Here is a 27,598-nt window from a genome sequence, read left to right on the forward strand (position 1 = left end):
CTAATTTTTCTTCAGCACTTTTAGTTTCCTTTTCAAGGCAAAGTCCCAATGCGGTCTTGATCCCCTCACTATCTCTATGATGTTTCCGTTATCTTTTTAGAAAGATTCACCGCAGGGGCGCCTCCCTGTCTCAGGCGGTGGATCGTGTGACTCTTAATCCCAGGGTCCTGAGTTCAAGCCCCACAGTGGGTGTAGAGCCTACTTAAAAAAAAAAAAAAAGAAAGAAAGAAAGAAAGAAAGAAAGAAAAAGAAAAAGAAAAAAGGGAAGAGAAGAGAAGAAGAAAAAAAGATTCACTGCAGTGGCCTTCCAGGTACAGGATATGGTGAGGCGCCCGATCCCATCTCCCGCCCAAACCGCAGACACCTTATTCCCCGGGGCGGAGGAAGCCCCACAGCCGCGGGGCGCACGCTAGAGCGCCCTTACCGTAATTGCGGGGGGACCGCCGGCCCGGCCCTGTCGCCGGCAGGAAGCACCGAGGCACCTCGGAGAAAATATCCGCCGGGTGGGCCAAGGGCCCCACCACGCTTCTCGACACGCGTGAGGTTACTCTGGTGAACCCTTTTGTGGTACAAAGGGGAAACTGAGGCCCGGTGAAGGGCAGAGCCTCGCTGCTCCGCGGCCACTCGGCCACAGAGCTGGCACTAGGAAAAATGCAGGTAACAAAAGTGAACACTAGGTCAGCGCGCCCCACGTGCTGAGCCCAGGACAGGCGGTGCCCCCTTCTGCTGCGGGGCGCCTAGTGCGTCCTTGGCGCTCGGGAAACCTGAGGCGGGAAAGCCGAACCCCGCGGGGCCCCCAGACCCTGCCTTCCGTCCCCCCCACCCTCGGCCCCAAGCGGGGGTGGGGCCTCCGGCTGGGTCCCGCTCGCTCTCCAGCAGAGCCCTCCGCCCCGGCCCGCGCGCCTCGCCCCACAGTCAGCCTGGTGCCCCCACCCCAGCGACTCGGCTGGCCCGGGTCACACTGGGGCCGCCGCTGGCCGGGGCCCACCGCCCCCGCCCCGCGGTCTCCTCTCCCTCCCCTCCCCCCCGGGAGGGAGGAGGAGACTCGGCGGCCCTCCCTCGGCCCTCCAGGCGGCGGCCGCAGCGAGCCCCGTGCCCGCTCCGCCCAGCCGCGGCGGGTCGGACGTCCGGAGCCCGCGGGTCCCCGGCCGAGGTGAGCGGGGGCGGCAGTGCAGGGGGCGGCAAGCCACTGCATCCCGGGAACTCCCTCCAGACGGCGAACCTTCCGCGGGAGGGAAGGGGTTAAGTTGGGGGCGTGCTGAAGGAGTGGGGCGCAGCGTCCGCAGCAACCCCCAAACTCCGAGCAGAACTTCCTAGCCCCCTCCCCGGGGTCCCCCCCCACCTCCCGGGGTCCCGGACCTCGGGTGTGGAGGGGCTGCTGGGGTTGGGGGGGGAGGGCAGGGCCGCCTTCGGAATGCCGCGGGCCGGGACCGGACGGGAGGGGGGCGGCGGGCGGGGGCGGAATTTGGAACTCTCCCGGGGGACCCAACGTGGTCACCATGGCGAGTGCGGGATGGACGGGCGCACGAGCCAATGGGAGCACGGCGCCGCCGCCCCCCGCCCGAGGTAGCCGCCAATGGGGGCCGTGCGGCGAGGTGGGCGGGACCGCGGGGTCGGGAGCCCCCTCTGCCCTCCGCCAGCCGCTAGAGGGAGCGGGGCGTCTTTGCCGGACCGGGGCGGCTGGGGAGGGGGCGAGGAAGTGGGGGCCGACGCGACTCATGGCGTGGGAGGGCAGAAAGTGAATTTCTGGAAGGAGTTGGGGAAGTTAGAGCGATGGTTCAGTGCGAGGAGAATGGAGCGGGCCTCAGTTGCCTCACCGTTCTGATGGTGCCAGTGGATGATAGTTGGCAAGCCCGTGCTCCGCCCCGGACTCCTGCTTCTGTATCTTAAGTGTGGGTTGGTTCAGCTTGACACAGGGTCTGCCCACTTGTTGGGCAGAGCTTTTAGGAATCTTATTAGTGCGTCTCCCCATGGTACAGGCAAGGAAACAGGCCCAGACAGGGCAGAAAGTTGCAGATAATCACACAGCCTATCAGTGGCAGAGCCGGGACGGGTGGGATGTCCTTTCTAGCAGAGAGACTAGTTGAAGGAGTTGCTGAGAGGCCGGCTGGTCCCCGTGAAAGGCACTCACTCACTTCATACCATCTATGCCTGGCCACTTGGCCTGATGCCTTTGGACCCCATCCTGTAAGTGTGCCCAGGGGCATCGTGCCCTTAGGTAGACGTAGCCCAGGAGGCGAGGCATCCAATCCCAGCACTCCAGCCCCACCCCCCCAGGTCACCCCCACTTTGCTGCTGGTGTTCTGTGTGGATGTGGGCAAGTAGCTGCTCCTCTGGGCCCAAGTTGGCCCATTATAAAGAATGGAGTTCCAAATGTGATCTAGGACATCTTTGTGGCTCCTCAGTCTGAGATGGGGTTGCCTGAGACAGACCAGAGGTGCCTGCCCCGGGGCTCAGGTCTAGCTTGCAGGCCCTGCTTACCTCCCTCCCTGCTCTCAGTCCTCTCCTGGTGGTCCAGGGGCCAGACTCCAGGCAGCACGTCCGAGGGACAGGTGCCCGCAGTTTGTGGGCTGACCAGCCTTGGACCCTGCATTTATCCAATCAGGCTGTCCTCTGCGGTTTCCTGCTGGGCTCTGCTCCCTGCCCACAGCCAGGCCTGTGGCCATGGGCAGCTCCAGAGCGCCACCTGAAAGGTTCTGGAAGGACGGAGGGGGGTCCTGAGTTTGAGGGAAGAGTTGGGCCAACAGGCAACCCCCAAACCCCTCAGAAGGCCCCCATCCAGGCTTCAGCATTGCTCACGTCTTTCGCTGGATATCGAGAGTTATCTAAACACGCTAAGGACAAAACACAAAGTTGTCCTCCTGTGGACCACTTAGGCTACCTCGGGTAAGAGGACTGATCCCTGACCTGGCCATGAGATGACCTCTGGCTTTGACCTTAGCCACAGTTTCAGACACCTGCCTGTTTCCGAGCCTGGCCACAAAGTGACTCCTTATCCTTAGGATAGCTCAATCCTCCTCCTTCACTAGGGAACCCCTAACTGTCCATTTTCTATCCATCAGCCTAGAAAGCATTTATGCAGCATCTGCTGTATGCTGGGCCCTGTGCTAACAGCCAGAGAGACCAAGATTTCCTCGTGACTACTGCTGAAGAACAGGGAGGTGCCAATGCTTTGGGAACAGTAACATACTCTGTGTGAAGTCAGAGAAGGCCTCCCAGAAGAGGGTCTTGAAGGATGTGTAGGAGTTTGCTGATGGGGAAAGAAAGAGGGAGAGACTTTCTAAACAGTTCCATAAGCAGCAGGAGCCACTGGTCACTTTCTGTGGACAAGGTGGATGAGGGCCCTGCCTGAGGCAAGTGTGGGATCAAAACATTCTAGTTTCTGTCCTAGAATGGGCCAGCAGCTGCCTGGGGCAATGAGGATGGCTGTGGGACTGGGGTTCGGGAGATCTGAGTCCCACTGCAAGGGGACTGCCCAACTAAGGGGGTGCGAGGTCATGGTTTAGCCTTGCTGCTGGCATCCCATCGGCCAGCTTTAAGCAAATCCTGTATTCAAGGCCTGTCCTAGAAGCCACGGATGGCACAAGTGTTCCATCTGGGTCAGGGAAGTGTGCGTTGCAAGAGGAGAGGGCAGTTGGCCAGATCTGACAGTTTGTAGGGCTATGCTCCCTGGGGAGCTGTTGGGGCTGAGGAGATCAAGGCATTTCCTGGAGGTGGTAGAACTGAACTTGAAGGACGGGTGGGGATTTCAGAGTCCGGGGCGGGGAGGGGGGGGCGGCTTTCGAGTTGGGGGAACAGCCTGAGCAGAAAGCCTGAGGATTAGAGCAGGAATAGACCCGTCCGGCTGGTGGGAGGCAGGAGAGGGGAGGGTGGGGTGGGGAAGGCTCTCTGGGGCCTGTGGTGGCTGGTCCCTCCCCGAACTGCTCTTTGAGGGGGGTGGTGACACCCTAGGGGAATCAGGAGGCCACCCCACATACAAAACACACACACCCTATGGGAAGAAGACACTGAGCCTGGTGGGGAAGGGACGGGCCAGGCAGCCAGAGCCTGTCTCTGTAACTGTGAGCTGAGCCTCTGTGTTGCAGGACTCTCAGTGAATGTGACCGTTACTAGGGCTATGTGTGTGTGTCCCCAAGGCTATGTCATGTGAGTGGGGTGGGAGCGGGGGGTGGGGGGGGGGTGAGGGGAGGCGTTGCTAGGCAGGGTCTGGCTGCCCTGAGTCTACACAGGGTGCAGGGTTCCTGGTGTGCTGGGGAGCGGGCTTCTCGAGAAAACCAGCTTTGGGACCCCCACGCCTTCCCCCACGTGCGCACACACAGCCTCCGGGGGACCCTGGGCTTGCAAGAGGAAAGGCAGGAGGGCTGTCCAGAGCTCCTCTTATCTCCTTGCTCCGCTTCCTCCTCCCCCAGCCCCCAGGAGGGCCTGGGCCAGGCCGCTGCGAAGGGCAACAGGAGCTGAGTCTGGAGCCCACCCCTGCCTTTAGCGTGGGCGCCTGGAAGCCATTAGGGGCCTGGGTGGCGCCCGCCCTGCCCCTGCATGACAGGCTGGAGATTCCTGGAAGGAGCCCGCCCCCACCCCGCTGAGCTCCATGCCAGGCCTGGCGGCTCCCAGAGGCAGAGAAGACATGGCAGGGGCCCCCTCCCTGCCACCCTGTCTGTTTAGGGGTGGCCAGAGGGGCCCAGCCGACGGAGCCCCGGGGGCCTTCCCACCACTCCCCATAACCAGCGCAGCTGTGGCGGGCGCCCGACTGGCACACTGGGATTTCCTGCCTCCTCCCCTCCCCCTCGGGCTCTCACATTGTTTTTCTTTTCCAAGAGTTTCTCCTTGTGGAGCTGGGCCAGGAAAATGGGGAGAGGAGGAGTGTGAGTGCCCGTGTGTGTGTTTGTGTATGTCCGTGTTTGTCTGAGGGATGAGTATCTGCATGTCTCTGTATCCATCTGTGTGCAGGCCTGCATGTGTCTCCGGGTGCATCTGTGACTCTCTCTCTCCAGGTTAGCATCTCTGGGCATCCGTAGAGCTGTGTGTGCATATGGTCCATCTCTGAGGGTGCGTCCGAGGGTCAGGTGCCCACAGTTTGTGGGTACATGTGTCTGCCCGTGTCTTTGTACCTGTGTTTATGTGCGTGGGGCTGCTTGTGTGTCTGCAGATGGGTATGGGCGTGCAAAGATGTCTGTGAATGCAGATGGTATCTGGGCCAGCCACCTCACCACACAGGTGGGGAGATTGAGTCAGACGGCATGCAGCCTGCCAAGGAGTTAGTGGTGTACGGAACCTACTTCCGTGTGGCCGTGTCTGGGTGTATAACTTCGTCTCTGCGGGTGTTATTGGCGTTGAGACATACAAGTTTGTACGTATGAAACTCTGGGTGGTGACAAGGCATCACCAAATACTCAAGTGTCCCCAAATTGGACTATTAAAATGCAAATTCCCAGCCCCACGCCTGCTGACCATGAGTCGGGGCAGGGGAGGAGGGGGGCCCAGGAACTGCATTTTAAACAAGTGTCCACGTGAACCTGAAGGACCCCTTGATCAAACGCACTGGTCTCCCTCACCCCCTACCCCATCCCACTTCTACAGGTGGAGAAACTGAGGCCCAGAAAGGGGCAGTGGCAGACATGAGGTCCGTGACAGAGCTGAGCCTAGAACTGATGCCTGGTGGAGGCAACTAACAAACAGCCAACAGACTAGAGAAAGGCAGTAGGGTCGCTGGGCCGCACTGAGACGCTAACGGTCCTGACACCCGTCCACGTGGTGGGAAAACCAGCTGTGCCCGCTGGGACAGGGAGGCAAGATAGGCAGAGCAGTGGAGGTGCCCTGGGTTGGCATTGCCCAGAGAGAAAAGGACAGGAGAGGGGCTGGGGCACCGAAGGCGTTGGCCAGGGCGAGAGTAGGGCCATGGAACGGGCACTAGGCAAGGGGAGAGCAGGCTGGGGTGGGCGGTGGGGACGATAAACAAGTGGTGGGATCAGGGGGCTGGAGCCCCTTTTGGGACGGGAGAAGTTTTGGAGTTGGACTCCTAGAGAGCATGAGCTTGGCCTTGACACTAGACAGCGGTTGCAGCTATTGCTGACAACAAAGGGTGTGGCCACTGGTGTGATCCGGTTGGCATTTTTATTTTTTGACAGAGAGAGACACAGCGAGAGAGGGAACATAAACAGGGGGAGTAGGAGAGGGAGAAGCAGGCTTCCCGCCGAGCAGCGAGCCCGACGTGGGGCTCGATCCCAGGACCCTGGCATCATCAGAAGGCAGACGCCCAACGGCATTTTTTTTTAAAGATTTTTACTTATTTATTTGAGAGAGAGAGAATGAGAGAGAGAGAGAGCACATGAGAGGGGGGAGGGTCAGAGGGAGAAGCAGACTCCCCGCTGAGCAGGGAGCCCGATGCGGGACTCGATCCCGGGACCCCAGGATCATGACCTGAGCCGAAGGCAGTCGCTTAACCAACTGAGCCACCCAGGCGCCCCAGCCCAACGGCATTTTTTAAAAAAACTCCCTCTGGCTGCTGCAGTTCCAAATGGATTTGAAGAAGGCACAGCTTGGACGCCTGGGTGGTTCAGTCGTTAAGCGTCTGCCTTCGGCTCGGGTCATGATCCCGGGGTCCTGGGATCGAGCCCCGCATCGGGCTGCCTGCTCAGCGGGAAGCCTGCTTCTCCCTCTCCTCTCCCCTTGCCGGGGGACAGGACAGGGAGACAGTGGCTAGGGTCACCCAGGTGGGAGGTGATGGTGGTGGCCTTGACAGGTTAGTGGCAGCATAGGAGGAAGGCGGCTAGCTCCTTGTGATGTGTAGCAGACTGGACAGGACTTGGAGTTGGCGAGGGGTGGGGGATGGGTGCGGGGAGAAAGCAGATTCTAGAACGTACTCCACAGCGTGAAGGGGTGAGGAAGTGCTCTTCTCCCAGAGGGGGCATCCAGAAGGAGAAGCTGGTTGTGGACGGAATAGTAGAAGATGAGTTTCCAGTTTGACGAGGCTGAGTCTGAGTTATCCGAGGAACACCGTGATAGAGGTGCAGGGGGCTTCTGGAGCACAGCCTGGGCTGGAGAGAGGGAGAGCCCTTCCAGCCTCTTAGGGGCAGGGAGGAGCGGGCCGCAGGCCTGGGGGCAGGACCTGGAGGGCATGCCCATCTGATGGCTTCCCTTTTCCTGGAAACTCTGACATGAGATCACCTGCTGAGAGTGAGGGGTTAGAGGTGGGAGGAGGGTGGAGAGAGGACAGAGGGGGCTGGCCGAGCGGTGTGGGGAGCAGCCGGTGTTGAGGCACTTGGCTGTGGAGCGGATGGGAGCCCCAGCAGCAGGGCACAGCAGGGGAAGGGCTGCCCATCAGGGCAGAGGGGCCTGGGGGGAGGGTCTGTGGGAGAGGCTAAGCTGAATGGGGAAGGGAGAGCATGAGGGGCATGACGTCCCAACGGGCTGCTGGAGGGGGTCAGGGCAAGACCACCATGGAGAGAGAGGGTGACAGGTTCGGGACGGAGAAGAGAAGGACATGTGTCTCACTTCTTTTTTATTTTTTATTTTTTTAAAGATTTTATTTATTTATTTGAGAGAGAGAGAATGAGAGATAGAGCGCACATGAGAGGGGGGAGGGTCAGAGGGAGAAGCAGACTCCCCGCCGAGCAGGGAGCCCGATGCAGGACTCGATCCCGGGACTCCAGGATCATGACCTGAGCCGAAGGCAGTCGCTTAACCAACTGAGCCACCCAGGCGCCCTCTCACTTCTTTTTAAAGTGCTGTGGCCCAGAATAGCAGAGCCCAGCAGTGGGACCTCTCACCGCTGCCTCACCCCCGCCGTCTAGACTCTGGCTTATTTCCATCCTAACACCAGACCATGAGTCGCTTTCACCACACACCTCACCCTCACCTTACCCTGTACCTGGAATCAAATCTGGGCTTCAACCTTTTTGAGCCTCCCCTTTCCTCTGGAGTAAATGCGAGCCATTTCCCTGGAATCTATTGAGAAGAATAAATGAGATAGTTCACCTAAGACCCTGGGCATGGCACCTGGCCTGCAGTCAGACCTCCACAAATGTCATTGCCATTGGCATCATATGCTGGGACGGAGACAGTGGCCAAGAGCCAGCCCCAGTCCTCAGCAAACTCACAGCCTGGGGTGAGGACAGGGAGCAGGCAGCGACACAGATAAATGGTAGGTGAGATTGGTTACACTAGTAATGAAGACACAGGCGGGGGGGGGGGGGCACCGGGCCTGAGGTGGTCCTGGAGGACTTCTAGGAGGAGGTAAGTCAGGTAAGTTTCAAGCCTGAGAAGAGTTAGCCCAGTGCAGGAACAGGCAGGGAGGGCAGTCCTGGCAGTCAGTGTGCAAGCATGCTGCACTTGGGGTAGAGATGGGGAGTAGTACAAGTCATTCACTGGGTGACATGGAACTTGAAGGTCAGGGACAGCATATCAAGGTTTCAGATCAGCTGCCTTGGCTGCACGGTGAAAGGACCTTGCAGGAGGGTGTCTGGAGGCCAGTGAGGAAGCAGTTACAGGCCCACGTTCACCACTACAGCCTCACTGGGGCTTTTCCGGGCCAGACGTTTCTCTCCTCCCGCTCTTGCCCATGCTGTTCCCGCTTTGTTTTGCCCTTCCCGTGGCTGAGCTTATGGGTATGGACAGATGGGGACCACGGCCTACTAACGGTTGTGTTCTCCCACAGGTCCCAGGAAGAGCGGTGGGGAGCGGTGGCCAGCATGCACAGGGGTATCGCGTCCTCCGGACATCCCCCGTGCCGCCCCTGAGTCCCGCCCCGAGTTGGAACCCAGGGCCCGCCCGCGCGGCCGCACCATGAGCCACGGGCCCAGCCCCCGGCTGGCCGAGTCCCCGCAGCTGTCCAAGGGCAGCCTCCTGACCATCCTGGGCAGCCCGTCGCCGGAGCGCATGGGGCCCGCCGACTCGCTGCCGCCCACGCCGCCCAGCGGCACGCCCTCCCCGGGGCCGCCGCCCGCACTGCCGCTGCCGCCGGCGCCCGCGCTGCTGGCCGACGGGGACTGGGAGAGCCGCGAGGAGCTGCGGCTGCGGGAGCTGGAGGAGGCGCGCGCGCGGGCGGCGCAGATGGAGAAGACCATGCGCTGGTGGTCGGACTGCACGGCCAACTGGCGCGAGAAGTGGAGCAAGGTGCGCGCCGAGCGCAACCGCGCGCGCGAGGAGGTGCGCCAGCTGCGCCAGCGCCTCGACGCGCTCACCAAGGAGCTGGCCGGCGCGCGGCGCGAACGCCAGGAGGCGCAGGGCGAGTGCGAGGCGCGGGGCCGCGAGCTGGCGCGGCTGCGGGGCGCCCGGGGGGCCGCCGACCGCACGCCCGACGGGCCGGAGCCGGAGCCCGAGCCCGACAGGGAGCAGGAGCCGGTGCGCGACGTCGGGTCCGAAGTGCCCCAGGGCAGCCAGGTGCGCGGCGCGGCTGGGGCTGTGGGGGTGGCGAGGAGGCGGGCTCCTGGGCAGGGCCCTTGGCGCTGGAGTCCAGAAGGGGGTGCGGCGGGACTGAGAAAGGGGGATAGGAAGGGCTTGGTCCCCTGGGAGGTTTCGCTCTCCTGCGTGGGCCTCTGCTCCGCGGGGCCTGAGGACGGCATTCTTCCGGAGAGGCCTGGCATCTGGTGGTCCTTCCACTCCCGCACCTGAGCCGTCAACAGAACCTTAAAATCGTCCCTTTGGGGCAGAAGCGGGATCGAAGCTCGTGCCTGGTAGGCATCTGTTAGCAGCAGAGCTGAATCTATTCATTCGTTCAACTTGAATGGGGGCGGGGGTGTGTAGGGGGTAAACATTTATAACCCGCATCAGTCCAAGCTGAGAGGTGGGAGGTTGTCAGGGCACTAGGAGCACAGAGAAGGTCCCTGAACCAGGCTTTGCAGATGGGGGCTTCACAGAAGCTTTCCTGGAAGAGATCCCATTTCAGCGGAGACTAGGAGGTTATGGAGGAATTCTCTGTGAAATGTGCAGGCAGGCGTTCTAGGCATGCAAAAGCCCAGAGGCCGGGAATGACAGCTCCCATCATTCTGTGGGCACCTGCAGATAGCACTAAGCTCTGCATATGCAGGATCTAGTTAATTCTCACAATCCCAAGAGGGGTTTGCTTTGTGGATGAGCACACTGAAGCACAGGGAGATTAAGTACCAATGTCTCCCAGCTGGCGACTGGAGTGCTGGGTAGTTGAACCCAGGTGAACTCCAGAGTCCATGGTAATCATCAGTATGGCTGGAGCGTGAATGGTGGGGGTGGAGGGCAGCATCCCCCGACCCAGCAGGCTTTCTAGGAGCAGAGTCCAGGCTCAGGTTCCTCCCAGCTCCATCCCCAGATGGTCCAGCTCCTGCAGCTAAGATTCTTGGTTGCCCTCTCCCCTCCCTTGCCCAGCTCCTGCCACCCCTCTAGGCTAGGGTGGGCTGAAGCCCCCACATCCCCCAGCTTGCCTAGTGTTTGGAGGTGGCGTTCCTTCATTGCTGTTTGAGACAGACAATGACAGCCCCTGTCAGCCAGCCTCGTGGTGCTATTCTTGCCCTGTCCTTGCTGTGGTTGTCAGTCACACGCCAGGAGGTAGCAGGTACCGTGGCAGGAGCCTTGGGGTTGCAGTCTGAGTTTTTTTCTCCAGCCCAGCCACTTCTGTGTTCTGTGACCCAGAACCAGTCCCTTCCCTCCCTGTTTCCCCATTTGTGAAATAAGGCTTTGGAGCGGGTGGCGTTTGAGGTCCCCACCCAGACAGTCTGAGATACATTAGGAGTAGAATCTCTGTCCACAGGTAGTTCTCAGGGCCACTGTCCCCATCCAGAGAGGGAAACTGAGGGCCAGACAGGGAAGGAACTGGCCTGGACTCCTCTAGAAAGGTCACGGGGGAAGCCAGGCTGGGACAGACGCCATGGATGTCTCAGGTCTGTGGTCAGAGGCAGGCCTTGGGTGCAGCAGGGGCAGTCCGGAGGGGCAAAGGGGAATAGGAAGCTCAGGGGATAGGCACTGAGTTAATAGTCTCTCACTACTTTCAGTCTGGGAGCTGGTTCTGCTCACAGGGGCTGCCTTCCTGTGCATCTTTTATGTCACTTACCTCCTGGTGCCTTAGTGTTTGCACCTGAAGAATGGGATCTTAGAGCCGGAATTCCTTTTGGGGGAATCTAGTTCTTATCCATTGTGGGAGTCCCTGCTTCTACATCCATTCACATCAGTGTCCCACCATATGCTTGCATACTTTCGATGACAGGGAGGCTCACCACCTGCCCTGGGAAATCTTCTAGGATACAGGGAACTGTAGTGGCTGACTCTGTGCAGTTCTAGGAGGTGAAGGGGAGAGGCCCAGAAGAGGGGGTGTCTCTCCCTCTCCAGGGATGGAGAGGCAGGCTCCAGAAAAGGATATTGGGGCCCAGAGGGCTGTGTGACTTGCCCAAGGTTACCCACCAAGCCGATCCCAGACCCAGGGTCTGGGAAAGGCCATGAGGTCAGCCAAGAGAGAGCTCAACAGCCACTGGTCCATCCTCCACCTTGGTCCCTACAGGAGCTGGAGCTAGTGGAGAGCCTGCTGAAGAGCAGACCAGAGGAGCCTGAGGGCTGCTGGGAGGCACGCAGCCTGGGGCCTGGGGGCCCACGGGGCAGCTCAGGCCGCCAGGAGCGCAGCCGGCTGCCCTGGGAGGACACGGCCACCATCGAGGAGGATGCATCCAAGTTGACCGCCCTGCGGCTGCGGCTAGATGAGTCCCAAAAGGTGCTGCTCAAGGAGCGAGAGTAAGTCCCGGCAGGAAAGCAGGGCCCCGGGGGCGGGTCAGGCCACGCCAGGGCACCCTCAGAATCACACAAAGTCAGTGTCGTGGAACATGAGACTCACTGAAGGTGCGTGGCGCTATTTAGGCTTGAGTCTTGGAACTTTAGAGCAGTGTGTTTTTTTTTTTTAAGATTTTTTTTTATTTATTTATTTGAGAGAGAGAGAATGAGAGATAGCACGAGAGGGAAGAGGGTCAGAGGGAGAAGTAGACTCCCTGCCGAGCAGGGAGCCCGATGCGGGACTCGATCCCAGGACTCCAGGATCATGACCTGAGCCGAAGGCAGTCGCTTAACCAACTGAGCCACCCAGGCGCCCTAGAGCAGTGTGTTCTAACTGGGGCACCCCATGCAAGTTTTGTTTTATTAATTCAAATAACATGTTTCATGCATTTGCTCTGGGTCAGACCTGTGCTCGGCAGTGAAGATATAGCCGTAAATGAGCCCAAACCCTCCCCACCCCCTCGTGGAGCTTATGTGCTAGTGGGGAGACTGTGTCATGGGCAAAGGTACAAGCAGGGAAGGAGAGTCAGGGAGGTTGAGGGGTTGCAGATGGGAATCGGGTTTGGCCCAGTTGAATTTGAGATGACAGGGAGGCAGCTGCATATGTGAATGAGTCTGGAGTTCACAAGGCAGATGTGGGCTGGAGGTAAAAATGCAAGAGTCAGCAAGGAATAAGTGATTTCAAAAGCTGTGAGCTGGGTGAGGGAGGTCAGAGGATGGAGCCCTGGGGCCCTCCGACTTTAGAGGTCAGAGGAAGAGCCCAGCGGCAGAGGAGACAGGAGAAGGGGGTCCGGGAAGGGTCAGGGAACCCAGGAGCACCTGTTTCACAGAAGAGGGAGTGAACACCTGGTCAAGGAAGAAGAGGACTAAGCGCTAACCAGAGGATTTAGAGCGCGGAGGTTGCTGGTGACCTTGATCAGGGCACAGGCCTGATTCTAATGAACATTTTGTAACACTCCCTTTCTGTCCAGAAATTAAACACATAGATAGTATGAAGGCAGAGCTCAGGGGGATGCTTCTATAAGTCAAGGAGAACCAGAGATGGCCCGCAAACTCCCAGAAGCAAGGGGCAGATTCCTTCTCAGGGGCCTCAGACAGGGCCAACCCTGATGACACCTTGATCTTGGACTTCTGCCTCCAGAACTGTGAGACCATAAATTTCTGTTTAAGGAAGATGGACAAATAGCAACCTGTTCCACTAACTGAAATATAAGGCAGAAATGTAAATATAGTACAATATATGTATTATGACATGGACATGCTCAGGCCCAGCTCCACTAGAGGAAATAACGAAGTGCAGTCGATCCTTGAACAGTAGGGGGGTCAGGGGCACTGACATGCCCCCCCCTCATGCAGTTGAAAATCTGACTCCCCAGGTTTGATCCCCCAAAACTTAATTCATTGACCAGAGCCTTACCGATAATATAAACAGTCGATTAACGTATATTTTGCACATTCTGTGTATTATGTGTTGTATTCTTACGATAAAGGAAGCTAGAGGAAAGAAAACATTAAGAAAAAGGGAGGAAAATACAATACCGTACCGTATTTATCAAAACGACTTGCGCGTAAGTGGATCCATGCCGTTGAAACCCAGGGTGTTCAAGGGGCAGAGGTAATCAGAATCGGGTGCCGTTACAAAGAAGGGTAGTGATAACCCTCCCAGCCAATACTTTCGTAGCACGTACTCTGAGTCAGTCTTTGTGTGGATGGGCTCAGTTAAGTCACCTCCCAGGACAGCTACAAAAACAGCAGGTGCAGGTGTGTGGGGTACGCAGCTCAGATACACAAGCGCCGTCGAGGTGGCGACAGGATTTCCTGAGAGGAACAGCCTTTGGTAAAGTTCTGAGCCAAGCATAGCGCCCCGTTCTTTCCATTTATACAGCGATCTGTATAGAGATCGCTCTATACTCACGGGGAGACGCCGTGAGTACAAAAGATACTTTCTGTTTGTGTGTCAATCAGAGTGAGGGTCTAGGCTCACTCAGATGGTTTGCACACCTGGGGCTGTCTGACAGGGCATGCACGCATTACAGGGGATGCGGGATCATTCCTGGAGGGCGGGATGGCCCTGGGCCTTCAGTGCAGGACATAGGCACCCCTTGTTCCTGCCCACCGAGTGACCGGGTCATGCAGGGTTACCAGAAATGCCCCCTAGAGGGCGGTATTGTCTCCTGAGAAGCCCATGTTAGAGGCGGGAGATGTCAGGCTCCCCGAGAGGGAGGCTGGTCGGCAGGGGGTCATGAGGCACAGCATGCTGAAGAGTGAGGATAAGTACAACTCTGTTGAGCACCTGTGTGCCGGGGCCAGGCCCCGCGCTCATTACTCACAGCAGCGCACTCATGCACGGAGCAGCGTGCAGAGTGGGGATCGTGGGAGACCCCCACCCCCACCCAGTGAGGACGACGAGAGGTGACCCCTCCATCTGAGACCCAGTGGACAGTGTTTTCTAGCTTTTCTGACCCCAGAACCATGTGTTCAAACCAAGCCTTACAGGCAAAACAACCGTACATAAAACAGAAACAGGGGTCATATTGGGCAGTTGAGCCTGAGACACTTGACCAGGCATGGCCAGTGCCCTGGAGTCCTGGTCACCTCCCCACATTGTGAGCTGGGCACCTGCAGTGGTGCAGAGGGTGGGGAGTAGAGCTCTTTGCAAAAGGAATGCAAACCCGGGGTGGGGGTGCCAGGGCCTTGAGTGCCGAGGCAAGGACTTCGGACACCGGCTCCCCAGGTGCAGGCCGCACAGGAGGACTCTCAGCAGAGGGCCTTGGTGGGCTCACCCCCATGTCTACCTCTCCTCCTCCTCTCTTCAGGGATAAACTGGCACTGAGCAGGAACATTGAGAAGCTGGAGGGGGAGCTGAGCCAGTGGAAGATCAAGTATGAGGAGCTGAACAAGACCAAGCAGGAGATGCTCAAGCAGGTGAGTCTTGGAGACGGCAGTCTTCCTAGAGGAAGCAGCATTACACTGTTGAATTTCAGCAGTGGGAGTGGGAGAAAGGAGGGAGGGAGTTCAGTCATTCCTCATCAAATGCTGGCCACGCTCCATCCGCTGTTCTGAGTGCTGGGGCAGGCAGTGGCCCTGTCTTTGGAAGCTCACCTTGGTGGGGGGCTATGAGGTGGGGCACAGGGGGTACCAACAGTAAGCAGGCAGATAAATTCATAAGCTCTGAAGGAGTCAGACAGAAGAAGAGAAATGGTGGTGGGTCAAAAATGGCATCTCTAAAAAAATAAATAAAATAATAAAGCAGTTAAGTAGATAAATAAAATAAAATAATAAAGCAGTTAAGTAGATAAATAAAATTAAAATTCGAAAAAAAATGGCCTCTCCCGGAAGGTGCCATTTGAGGCAAGACCTAAAGAAGCTGTCTTTGAGAGGATATGGGGCCAGGGTTCTTGGCAGAAGGCATAGCACATGCAAAGGTCCTGAGGCCAGAGTAAGCCTAGAGTGTGCAGAAAGCAGAGGGCAGTGTGGCTGGAGGGAAGTAAAAGTAAGTGAGAGATGAGGTTCCAAGGGAGCCAGACCTCACCGGGCTTCATAGACCACACTGAAGGGGAAGAGTTGGGATATAGCATTCATGGGGCCTAGAGTGTTCTCCATCTCACTGACGCTTCAGGGCAGTCAACGAAGCTGGACCCTGGGGTCCCCATTTTATAAAGGACAAAACTGAGGCTCCAGCAGGCCGAGAGGGAATTCCACTGCTGCTGTTTGGGGACTCAGGGCAGGCGGAGGTCCTGCTGGGTGGCCGCGACTGCCTCGTGTGGCGGCCCCTGTGGCCACCAGGGGGCGTGGCCACCCAGAAAAAGTCTGCTGGACCTGCTGCATTTCCAGAAGGTGCAAAGATACCCTGGGACGCCAGAGCTTGAAACTGCCCTGGAAGCAATGAAGACTGTCTTATGGTAGAATCTCTCAGGGAATATCCTAAACCCCCCCCCTCCCCGGAAGCAGCATCTTTGGGGGATGGGTCCGGGAATCTGCCTTTTTTTTTTTTTTTTAAGATTTTATTTATTTGAGAGAGAGAGAACGAGAGATAGAGAGCATGAGAGGGAAGAGGGTCAGAGGGAGAAGCAGACTCCCTGCTGAGCAGGGAGCCTGATGTGGGACTCGATCCCGGGACTCCAGGATCATGACCTGAGCCGAAGGCAGTCGCTTAACCAACTGAGCCACCCAGGCGCCCCGGGAATCTGCCTTTTTAATCTTCCCAAATTATGAAATGGAATCCTTTGCAGAAAAGTGAATAAAACATGAATGTTCAGTTTAGCAGGTAGTCATAAAGATTCTCTTTTGTAACTGGCTTCTTTCCCTCAGTGTTACGGATTTGAGCTCACCCATGTCATCGCACAGAGTGACAGTTTGTTGGTTTTCCTGCTGTATGACAAGGCATCTGCACTATGCCACCGTCACTCCAGGCGATCCCTATGTGGCCAGGCCTGCAGCCACATGCAGACCCTGTTCAGATCCGCTGAGTGCATTCAGTCAGTTCACAGGGCTACCCAGTGCCAAGGCCATATAGGGATACAAAGGTGGACAAACAAGCTCTGTCCTCCCGAGCTCACATTCTAATGGGGAGTGGGACGGAAAGTAAAGGAGGCACCTCTTGTAGTCAGGGAGGAAGAGAGAGGCCTTCCTCAGGAGGAGGCGTGTAGGCCAAGGCCTGAGAATACAAAAAGTCAATCCTGTAAAACAACTTGGAAAGAGTGGTGGTAGAACCGTATGTGCAAAGGCCCAGCGGTGGACAGGAACTTGGTGTGTTTGAGGACTCGAGCCTGGAGCATAGTGAACTAAGGGGAGAGAGGAGAGATGGGCAAGGTCCAACCATATTGTGAAACCATAGAAAGGGGTCGGGTCTTATCCCAAGGAACCCAGGGATGGGGGTATGATTGACTTATCTTTTTAAAGAGCTCATTCTGGGCTACTGTCGTGGAAGTGGAGTGCCAGGGGCCACAAGTGGACACTGGGAGGCTAGATGGTCATGAGGTAGGAGGTGTGAGATGTCGGAAGCGGCACCAGCAGTCAGATCCAGGCTCTGTTCTGGATACCCAGTGGCGCATCTGGACTCCACGTCAGGCTCCTTGCTGAGCACTCCTGCCCCAGCACCCATCCCCCGGAGCCGGTTCCAGGATATACCCAGGTGGTTCTCAAGGAACCAGGCTGCACTGTGTCCCGCAGCTCAGCATCCTGAAGGAGGCCCACCAGGACGAGCTGGGTCGCATGTCCGAAGACCTGGAGGATGAACTCGGTGCGCGGTCCAGCATGGACAGGAAGATGGCGGAGCTGAGGGGTGAGGTGAGGCCACCGGTGGGACCTGGGAGGGCTTGGGGCTGGGGGAGGAGGTGGGGAGGAGGGAGGCAGGGGCCTGGCCTCCATCAGCCGACCACTCCAAAGAGGGCAAGAAGGAGGTCTGTGCACTGAGGCAGGACCAGCCACACCCGGAAGGTGCTCTGGTCTGCAGGGGGCAGCAGGCCTCTCTCCCACACACAGACCAGAAGCGCCCTCACATCCTGCACACCATGAAATCAGCCCAGGTTAATTATAGCTGCTGCAGCTGGATCTGCTTCCTGGAGCCAAAAATGGCTCTGAGGGGTTGGGGGAGCATCCAGCTCAGGTCCTCCTGTCCGCCCTCCCCCTGGAGCCCTGACCCCGTCCTGCCCTGTTGCAGATGGAGCGGCTGCAGGCGGAGAACGCGGCCGAGTGGGGTCGCCGTGAGCGGCTGGAGACCGAGAAGCTGGGCCTGGAACGGGAGAACAAGAAGCTGCGGGCGCAGGTCGGGGATCTGGAGGAGGCACTGGCCCGCCGGCGGAGGCAGACAGCCAGCGCCCTGGACTGTGACCTGCGGGCCAGCCAGGCTGCACTTTTCGAGAAGAACAAGGTAGGGTAGCGGGTGGTATGGCCAGGGCCGGGGCGGAGCACCCGCCGTGTGTCCAGCTCCAGCCCACAGGGGGGCGAGGGACCCCTGAAGTAACAACAAAGGACGGAGGTGGCGACGGCCCCGGAAGCCGCTCCTACGGGCATCCCCTGTGGGCCACGTTCCACTTCGGCCACTAAGCAGGGAGCCGACAGGCGCCCCGTGACCCTGAGCGCCACCCCCCCCGCGCCCCCGTAGGAGCTGGCCGACCTGAAGCATGTGCACGGCAAGCTGAAGAAGCAGTTTCAGGAGAAGGTGGCCGAGTTGGCACACGCCAACCGGCGGGTGGAGCAGCACGAAGCAGAGGTGAAGAAGCTGCGGCTGCGGGTGGAGGAGCTCAAGAAAGAGCTGGCCCAGGCCGAGGATGAGGTGAGCACCCACTGGGGCCCGCAGGATAGCCTCAGGCCTCAGCGGGTGGCAGCAGGGCTGCAGGGCCCTCCCGTGTCACTGTGTGCGGGCGTCTGGTGGACGGTAGATAGGTGTGCGGGAAGGAGAACGGATGGCAGGATGGATGAGTAGCTGAATAGGTTAACAGATGGATGAGAGAATAGAGGGACAGGTGGATGGGGAAGGGAGGGGGAGAGGGACGGAGGATGGATGAAATGTAACAAGAGATGTCTGATAGGTGACTGGATAGATGGCTGGAGGAGTAGGTGACTGGATGGGTGGATGGATGGGTGGGTGGGTGGATAGACTGGTAGCTGGGTGGGTGGATGGACAGGTGGATGGGTGGGTGGTTGGATGGGTGGATAGGTAGGTGGATGGGTGGGTGACTGGATGGGTGGGTGGGTGGATGAATGACAGATGACTATACAGATGCACAGGAAAATAGAGGACTGTGGACAGTGGAAAGATGGCTAGATAACTAAATTGGATCAGCAGGTAGAAGGATGAATGGACAGAGAGAAGGACAGAAGGATGGACAGATGGGATGATAGGTGTGTCTGGGAGAGTGGAAGCAGATAGATGGGGTGAATGGGTAGCTGAGTAGAATAAGCAGTGGTAAGTAGGTAGGTAGATATCTCCATGGGCAGACATCATTCCACAGATGAATGGTCAGATGAACAGAACCATTGGGAGAGACGGGTAGGCAGGTTGATGGCTGGATCAGTGGCTTGGGGTGTCGGAAGATGTGGATTTGGAAGGCAGGGGCAGCAGGAATGGTGAGGGGCAAAGGCATGCTTCTTTGGAAGAGGTGGGCCTTGGTCTGGGCCTCAAAGAACAGACAAGGACTGCTCTTGGGAAAGGCAGAGGAATGGCGGGAGGGGCTGGTCCTGGGTAGACGGCCAGGCTGACCCAAGGTGACCTTCACGCTCTTGCCCTGTTCCCCCGCCAGCTGGATGAGGCCCACAACCAGGCACGGAAGCTGCAGCGGTCGCTGGACGAGCAGACAGAACAGAGCGAGAACCTACAAGTGCAGCTGGAACATCTGCAGTCCAGGTGGGTGTGCTGCCCTGGTCGGGAGGACTCCCTGGCCGGACACAGAAGCAGGGCAGGGAGAGACTTCCTCCCAGTCAAGGTTGGAGCCCCAGCCCAGGCTAGTGGGGAAGGCATCGAAGGAAGAGATCTGGGGCCCCTGGGGCCAGAATCCTGTCCCGTCCAGGCAGGAAGGGTCAGGGCCAGGAAACCAGGGAAGGGGAGTGCAGGAAGTGAGACCAGCTGGGAGCCCTGGAGTCATCTGTGTGGGACTGGCTGGCCGGCGGGAGGGTGGTGAGAGGGAAGGAAGGGGGGCCAAAGAGCGCAGGTCCAAGGTGGGGCAGTAGGCAGGGCCAAAGGGTCTGGGGAGTCATGGACAGGAAGAATAAGCAGCCCCCAGGGTCCCTGGGCCAGCTGGGAGCTGAGCGATGGGAAGGCAGGGGTGCACGGGGGAGCCCCAGCCCTGATGGTAGGCCCAGTCCGTCAGCTGCAGCCTTCGGAGGACTGCAGGGTCTCCGGGGGACCCACCCAGCACACTCTCCCTCCCTCCCCTGACCACCCCATCCCAATACTCTGCGGTACCCCCTCTCCCTGCACCCTCCCTAGGCCCATAAGGTGACAGAGAGCCAAGTCCAAGGCCCTCCTTACTCCACACGCACCCCACCAGCCAGGGGCGTCAGGACCACTGCACTGACTTCCTGTGTCAGGCCCGTGCCAGGCCCTCACTCGTGTCCTCTGATGTCAGAGAATAGAGCGATGCAGGCTCTGCAGCCAGACTCCCCCGGTGGGTGGGAATCTGCACTGACGAGCTGCGGAAGTGGTCCGTGTGGTCTGGGGCCACTTGCTTGACCTCTCTGTGTCCATTTCCTCATCTGTAAAATGGAGATGTTACAGGTCTTGCCTCTTGCTTATTGTGAGAATTCAGTGAGTTTGTAAAAGCAGCGGGGCACGTCGTAAGTGCTGTTGCTACTTACCCCCTGGGGAGCAGCTGGGGGCTGTGGGGGGGGGACTTACATTTGGGTCCCCCCAAGAATCCCTCTCCCATGAGAGAAGGGAAGTGGAAGCTATTTTTCTCTGGGAAGCTGGCAGACAAGGAAAGTAAGGCCTAACAGAGTAAGGGTCTCCACAGCCACACATCTGGTGGGTGGTCCGGCTGGATCGCCCCCCTGGCCACCAGCGCCCCGATTTCCGGAGCATATACTGTGCACTGCCGTGTGCTGAGTTTCTGTGCTGGGAATATGGGCCGGGGAGCCAGGCCTAACAGCTGTGTGACATGACCAACCTGGCCTCAGTTTCCCCATCTGCCTGGGATGATGCCCATAAAATGCTGCCTGGGGGCCCGGGTGTGAGTCCAGGTCACACTCTGTGTCTGACCAGCGCTGCCCACTCTACACACACACACACACACACACACACACGCTGCCCACTCTACACACACGCTGCCCACTCTACACACACGCTGCCCACTCTACACACACACACACACACACACACACACACACACACACACACACACACACACCGAGGGGACACACACACACACACACACACACACACACACACACACACACACACACACACACACACACCGAGGGGACAGCCCTCAGAGGCCGCCGAGCCTCGGGCTCTACCGCAAAGTTGGCCATGTCCTTCAGCCACATTCATTCCAAAATGGGCAGTCAGGCTGTACCTCCCGAGTCCTTCCAACAGCGGGGAGGCCAGGGCTGCCCAGGACCGCCACCTCGTTTTATTTTCCAACTTTTTCTGCTTTAATGTTCCGGGGACAGCTCACTAAATCACGGCCCAGTAATGGAGGCCCCCGCCTGGCCCCCTCCCTGCTGTGTAAATAATTCATGCCTTCCAGTAAGATGGAGCCAAGGCGGCCACTCTGCTGGGGGATGGGCATTTCCTCCAGCAGCCCTCATAAATTTGGGCTTTAGGAATTTCAGTGTGGGAAAGAACTAGGGCGGAGCCCTTTCTCACTTCCATGGTGGGGGATAGGGGACCTCAGGCCCCCCACCCCCAAACTCTCTCTCTGTGGTCTTTGGAGCTTGGCGTGGGTTCGAATCCTAGCAGGGTGACCTTAAGTGGCTGCTTCACCTCTCCGGCCCCAGCCCACAGCAGAGCCCAGCCTCACTCCCTGCTGTCTGGGGGGATGGACAAATTACTTGACTGCTCTGTGCCTCAGTTTCCTTGTCTGTCAAACGAGGGTGACAGTAACACCTCCTACATCTCAGCAGCCTCTGGGAGGATGCTGTGACATGAGGTACTAGAGGGGAAAGGCCCCAGCTGGTGCCTGGCAGCAGGGACGTGCTAGGGAATGGCTGAGCTGCTTGCAGCACCGGTGATCGACTGACTGCCCGTGACCCTCCTGTCACCCGGCCCCACAGGCTCCGCAGGCAGCAGCAGAACGCCCCCCTCTTTGGGAAGATCCGAAGCGCTCGCTTCAGCGCCGAGGAGGCCGGGGACGGAGCCAGCGACCTGGATGAAGACGAGGACCTGCAGATCCAGGTGGCCTAGAGCTCCCAGGGCCGGACAGGACTGGCCTGTGGCCGCAGGCCCCTGGGTGCCCAGGCTGACCGGCCGCTCAGACCGATGAAGCTGCCCGTGCTCCCTGCCTCTCCCAGGGTGGGCGCCGGTGGCCCCACCCCAGCAACACCCTGCGGAGGGGAAGCCATGGCCTATGTATACATTATATGTGTATATTTTATATATGTGCGCGGGATCCTTGGACCCAGTTGGTCTTATAAACATGGGACCACTCCAAGGCCCGGTCTCAGCACCCCCATCCACCCAGGACCTTCGTGCAGGGGCGAGGGGGATGTCAAAGGGGGCTGTGGGGGCCTCGACCCAGGCTGTCTCTCTGAACCTTGGGGGTCAGGTAGAGCTGTTTACAGTACAATGTGATAAACCCAGTCTTTTGTAATAAATGGAGTTTGGGTTCTCGGGGCAGAGTCCTTGAGAGTGTGGCAGATATGGGCCGGTGGTGTAGGAGACAGCATCAGCCTGCGTCTGGCACCCAACCTGAGCTCCGGAATGTCAAGTGACTTGCTAAATGAACGAATGTGAGAAAGAATGAATGGATGAACACCTGAGCTGCTCAGTGGTCTGGAACCCGGCTCCTGTGAGGGGAAGGAAAAGGTGTGGTGTGTGTCTAATCTGGAGGAGAGGAGGCTGCAGTTCTGCACCGGATGAATTCAAATCTCTGCCACTGCCCCTTACTGGCTGTGCAACCATGAGGAAGTGACTTGACCTCTCTGAGCCTCAGTTTCTCCATCTATAAATTGAGGCGTCTCCTACAGCTATCATGAGAATAAGCTGAGTTCGTCCGGAACTCAGTAAAGGTTAGTTATTATTGAAATGCTTGAAGGTATGCCTTGGAGAGGAGGTATTTGCCAGATGGGCTCTGTCACAAGGGATGAAGTTCAGGCAACCAGAGGTAGGCATAAACACAATAAATAATAAATCCTTTTATCTTTCCCTCAGCACTGCTCTAGGTAATGAAATTGCAGGTAATTTTAATTTTATTTTTGATGCTTAATTTCTAAACCCTCTATAACCAGCAGATTTATATTAAATTCGGTGGAAACTGTTATTCAGAACACAATAGCATACATTTTCGCATCTGCAGGTCGAGGTGGCATTGAGACATCTGCCCTTAATGAGATGCTCTAGATGAATTCTTGGCAGCAGGCCTGCTTTCTGCAGAAAGAGGCTCTGTCAGCATGGTTTTAGCCGGCAGAAGAGGTGAGCTCCCTGTGCTCAAGAGGTGTGCAAGGAGCCGCTGAGGCTCTGTGCCTGTGGAGGGGAGCTCACTCAATGGCTTTCTCTCTTGTGGCTGTCTGAGGGGCCCCTAAGGACACAGTGCTGGGATGCAGAGGGTGCCGGAGCCCAGCGGGTGGTACATCCGGGCACAGAATGGTTCAGCTGTTGCCACGCCTGAACTAGGGATGAAACTGGTGAGGTGGGGTTTGCTCTCATGGCAGAGAGGCCCCAGGTTCCCTCTGGGCTCTGAGGGGAAAGGAGGAAGTGGGCCACCCCCAGCCATGGGGAGCCAACCGCCATGGGTCTTTCCCCACAAGCCAGGGCCCGCGGGGGGCGGGGTGGGGGGAAAGCTGTGGGAAGAGGGCCATTTCCTGCCGGGGGTGGGGGGGTGGGGGGGGTCTTTCTGTTTTCTCTCCCAAACAGGAAGCTGGCCCCAGAAGAGGCTGAAATGCTGCCCTTTGACCCCCCCCCCCAGGAGCCAGGCCCTCACTGACGATAGCCCTGAGGGCCGCCTCCCCAGGCCCCAGGCGGACCTGCCATTCCCAGACACAGAGCAGATCCGCCGGCGCAGCAGGCTCCCCCCGCCCCAGACTGTCTGGCACCTCTGGCCAGAGTGTTGAGCAGGAGCCCCGTTCCCGCCCGTGTGTGTGGGCGGGGCCGCTCCGGAGAATGTCAGCAAGGAGAGGGTCTGGACTCCCACTTCACTGTCCAGAGGAGAACCAAAGTTTCGGGAGGGGAGACACAGCCACAGACCACAGGGCTGGAAGATTCTCCAGGCCTGGAATGTGCTGCCTCTCTTGCATCCCTTTGTTCACGGGGGCAGCCTCTGCCAACAGAAGCATCAGCTTTGGCTCCTGAGATGCTTTAAAAATGATATTATATGCATGCTAGTTTAGTAATGGGGAGTTTCTCAGAAAAATGCAGGTTTCCTTCTCGTGAGCAATCAGCACGTCGGCGCACGCTGGGTTCACACTCCCGTGGGGTCGTGGCCCCCGGGCAGGGAGGCGGGTGCTGCCCGGAATGGGGCACAGGCACCCTGGGGGGCCACAGTCCCCACCACTCCCTGCAGCCTTACTCTGCATGCGCCTCATTTTATATGGCCCCCCGGAGGCCACGTGAGCCTTCTTCCACTGGCCCGAAGTCAGTGTGAGCTCTAGGGGGCCGGGCCCACAGGTCAGCCGTGGGCTCAGAGCTCGTGCACACAGGGGCGACTGCCAAGAACAGTTAACACCTATGGAGCCACGCCACGTGCCTCACACCCTTTGAGGCAGGCACTACCCCCATTTTCCCTCTTTTGATCAAGGATGCAGAGCCTCAGAGGGAGCAAGTAACTAGCCCAAGGCCACACAGCTCATTGGTGAGGATGCTGGCATTGCAGGTCAGATGGATCGGAGGCCAGAGCCCGAGCTCCTGATCATGGCTCCCACACTCCACCCCTCCAAGGCAAGGCCCCACATGGTACAGCCCCTGCCCTCCGCTGCAGCCCCACCACCCTCCACTTGGCCCCAGACCCTGTAGCTCCAGTCCTGTTGAGCTCCCCGCGCGGCCACCAGAATCGCCCCTGCCCCATCAAAGTCCCACCAGCCCTTCCAAGCCGAGCCTACTTGGTTCATTCTAAGAGTGGTAGCGGGCTGTGTACTTGTCTGCTTCTCCCGTCCCACCAGATGCTCCTGGAGGCCAGAGAATCCTGCCAGCAGCCGGCAAGATAACCTGGGCTTAGTGGGCATCTTTGAAAGAGGGGAGGGGAGGAAGGGAAGGAAGATGGATGGTATGCTAGAAGGCTGAAGCCAGAACCACGCAGTCCCCCCCAACTCCAGCCCCACCGCAGTGCCTGCAGGACCGGTCCTGGATGGGTCTGTGTACTGCTCAGATAAGAAGTCTCCCAGGGCAGATGGTCCAGTATCAAAAGCCCCAGCAGCGCAGGGGCAGGGCCTGGAGTGCCCGGGCAGGCTAGAGAACTGGCTGGGCCAGACTGCCCCACCCGGCCCCTCCTCCCCCTGCAGGGATGGGCTGGGGGCCTTGGGGTTGGCTTCCCTTTGCTCTCCGGCAGAGGTCATGTTGCCAACCTGACTCTGGGGGGTGGGGGGCAGTCTCTAGGGTTACCTGCATGGAAGTTTGGGCCCAGGAGTAACCCTACACCCCAGCCCTCCAGATCAACGTGGCATCTAGCCCCAGCTCTTTCGGATTGGGGGGGCGGGGTGCGGCTGTGTCTCTTGGCCAGTCCCTGTCCCTCTCTGGGCTTTCATTCCCCAATCTGTAAAATGAGCACAATAGCAACTGGGTTGTGCAAACCCACACCCAATAATATGACTTTACTGTTAGTGTTATTTTTTTTGGCTTTTCCTCTGCTCTGCATTCCCTCCCAAGGACCCAATGCCCTGTCTGCCTGGGGCCTGCCAGCCACCCCGGCACCCTTCTGGGGCAGTGAGGGGGATATTGGAGGCAGAGGCGGCGCCCGTGAACCAGCTGCAGCTCTCAGCCCCCCACCCAACCACCACCCAGCTCCTCTGCCTACTAATTGCAGGGTTGCAAGATGCCAGCTTCCTCCCGGGCCCCAGGTGGACTCCTCCCCATGGAGCGGGGCTCCCTGGAAAGCCTCCCAGCTCTCCTCCAGCTCCACAGGCCCAGCGGCATTGAGGGTTGTCTCCATAGTGCTCAGACTCGCCCTCCGCCCCCTGCCCTTCCGCAGGAGGTAGCCTAAAGAGGTGTAAACATGAAGCCTTCCTCCGTGGTTTTCCCACTTCCCAGGCTTCCCAAAGTCAGAGAAGCACATCCTAGCCTTCCCTTCTCCCACTCAAGAACTAGCCATGGCTCCCCATTGCTGGACAAATAGAGTCTCACTGCACATCCGGGCCCTGGGGGTGCTCTCTACATGCCCTTAAGCATGTTCCCCAAGTCGCCTTGGTCTCAGGTCCAGACAGGCCCCTTGCTGTGGCCTTCCTCCCAACCCCACTGGTTTCACCAGCGCGCTGTCTCTGCCCCTCCACCGGTGGCCGGGTCGGCTGGGTGACAGCTCTGCGGCGAGCTCAGCCCTGGCCCCCCAGCTCTGAGGGCAGGGGTCCTGCGTCTGGGAATTTGGATCTCCCTAAGAGAGGAGGGAGGGGATCATTCGGAGCTGACACTCCTCCTCCAGGGAGTCATTTAATTTTTGGCTTTACAACCTGGGAGTTGGGCAATGGCATGATGGGGAAAGCGAGGCCCAGAGAGGGAAGAGACCAGCCAGTGGATGACAGGACAGGGGTCTGAACCCGGGCACGTGCACAGGCTGCTGTCCTCAGCTACAACCCGCAGGGCACGTCTGGGGTCAGGGCTGAGCCGCTTCAGAGCAGACGGTGGGGGGGGGGGGGGGCTGATGATGCAGAGAACAGGGGACATCAAGCCCTCTCCCCTTCAGATACTCTGCAAGGCCCTCTCTCCTCCCACACCCCACTTTAGCCTCTAACTTAGGCAGCTCAGAGTTGGGAACCTCATTACCTGGCTGAGTAAACTGAGGTCCAGAGAGCAAAGCAGCCTATGCAAGGTCCCCCAGCGACTGTGACCTGGGATGCCGCAGGCCCTTTTAATAGTGTTGTGATCTTTCACTCCTTTGATCTCCACTATAATAACTCAAGACAGCGAGTGGCCCTCTTCTACCCCTGCTAGGCACCTGTACCCCGGCCTGCCTTTCTGAGCCTGCCTCCGTTTCTACACATGTACCATGGGGTGCTGTGGGGATTAGAAAACCCGTTTGCCAAGCTCCCAGCAGTACAGTTGGTTTTTGTCCAAGGGCCCCATCATGTCTGTGTGCAAGCACCGTGCACTTGTCCCTAAGGCGTGGGGATCTTGGGATCTCTGTCTGGGATCTGCTTCCAGCTGCATGCACCGCCCACTCAGCCCCAGTCAGTCGCCCAGTCTCTTGATTCCAGGATGGAATGAGGTTCAGGGGGGTAGCACTGGGAAAGCAAAGGCACCTTTGTCCGTTCCTGGACCACCAGCTCCTTCCCCACCAACCCCACCCCAGTGGCTGACAAACTGGAATAATGAAGTCCCCTGGGGTGTGGTTGGTGGGAATCCCTTATGAGATAAAGTTTATCTAATCCCCCAGTGCCCCCAAGGACTGAAGTGAGGAAGCTGCCAAGCAGAGGAGGGTGGGGTCAGAGAGAAATAATTTGCCACACCAGGCAGGCTGCCTCTGACTTCTTTTGATGCTCGTAACAGGCTGGTGAGGTGTCACAATTATTCTCCCACCTTAGTGGGTGAGAACACTGAGGCTGAGACCCCCAGCCGCTTCCCCAGGTGTCCCAGCCGCTGAGAAGCAGGATTTGAACCAGGGCCACTGTTGTCCAGAGCTGGTGCTGGAACCTCCGTACCAGCAACTCCTGGGGCACTCTGCATGTACCACGTGCCCCTCCCAGCTTCCGGGGCCCTGGGAGGACTGGATGGCATCTCTTTTCATCTCCCACCGTGTCCCCCTCTTTTACTGTGTCCCAGTCTGCTGGCTTCCTTTTTACTCCTTCAGTACCCCAAGTCTGTTCCCGCCTCGGGGCTCCAGGTATGCTGTTCCTTCTACCCTGAAACTTCTTTCCCTCCACATCCTTCCCTGGCTCCTCTAGCCACGAGGAAATTCCCTCTCCTGTGCCCATGAACCTCCATCTCAGTCCCTTGACGTTGATTTTTCCGGATGGCTTCTCCTTTTGCAATTGCCGAATTATTCACCTGGCTGGTGCTGACTTCCCACTCCCTTCCAGCCCGTGAATGCTCTGAGGGCTAGAATTTGGGGTCCTTTTTAGTCACCTTTGTAGC

The 27,598-nt window shown here is 58.4% G+C and overlaps 1 protein-coding gene across 5 annotated transcripts; it reads left to right on the forward strand.

The window, feature by feature from the left end:
* Nucleotides 1–253: 253 nt before the first annotated feature.
* CCDC102A (coiled-coil domain containing 102A) lies at nt 254–24,156 on the forward strand. Of its 5 annotated transcripts, XR_003524191.1 has the most exons (11): nt 1,051–1,153; nt 8,654–9,378; nt 11,465–11,691; nt 14,544–14,652; nt 16,900–17,016; nt 17,390–17,599; nt 17,834–18,004; nt 18,972–19,075; nt 21,442–22,395; nt 22,538–22,563; nt 22,683–22,718. XR_003524191.1 is itself a non-coding variant. In XM_027619001.1 (9 exons), the coding sequence occupies exons 2-9, from the start codon at nt 8,782–8,784 to the stop codon at nt 21,569–21,571; spliced, it is 1,665 nt and encodes a 554-aa protein (XP_027474802.1). In that variant the 5' UTR covers nt 254–311; nt 8,654–8,781; the 3' UTR covers nt 21,572–22,527. The 5 variants fall into 5 exon arrangements, 3 of the variants coding, with proteins under 3 accessions (XP_027474802.1, XP_027474801.1, XP_027474800.1); XR_003524192.1 differs by lacking the exons at nt 22,538–22,563; nt 22,683–22,718 and adding an exon at nt 24,120–24,156; XM_027619001.1 differs by lacking the exons at nt 1,051–1,153; nt 22,538–22,563; nt 22,683–22,718 and adding an exon at nt 254–311 and having other exon boundaries at nt 21,442–22,527.
* Nucleotides 24,157–27,598: the final 3,442 nt, after the last annotated feature.

The sequence above is a fragment of the Zalophus californianus genome, chromosome 17, assembly GCF_009762305.2.
Source record: "Zalophus californianus isolate mZalCal1 chromosome 17, mZalCal1.pri.v2, whole genome shotgun sequence".
Lineage (NCBI taxonomy): Eukaryota > Metazoa > Chordata > Mammalia > Carnivora > Otariidae > Zalophus > Zalophus californianus.

What these genes read in the sequence shown, in the direction of transcription:
- CCDC102A (XM_027619001.1), top strand. Translation starts at nt 8,782, where the DNA reads ATGAGCCACGGGCCCAGCCCCCGGCTGGCCGAGTCCCCGCAGCTGTCC. An exon ending in GTGCTGCTCAAGGAGCGAGA is followed by an intron (nt 11,692 to 14,543) that starts GTAAGTCCCGGC and finishes TCCTCTCTTCAG; the next exon opens with GGATAAACTGGCACTGAGCA. An exon ending in TGGCCCAGGCCGAGGATGAG is followed by an intron (nt 18,005 to 18,971) that starts GTGAGCACCCAC and finishes TTCCCCCGCCAG; the next exon opens with CTGGATGAGGCCCACAACCA.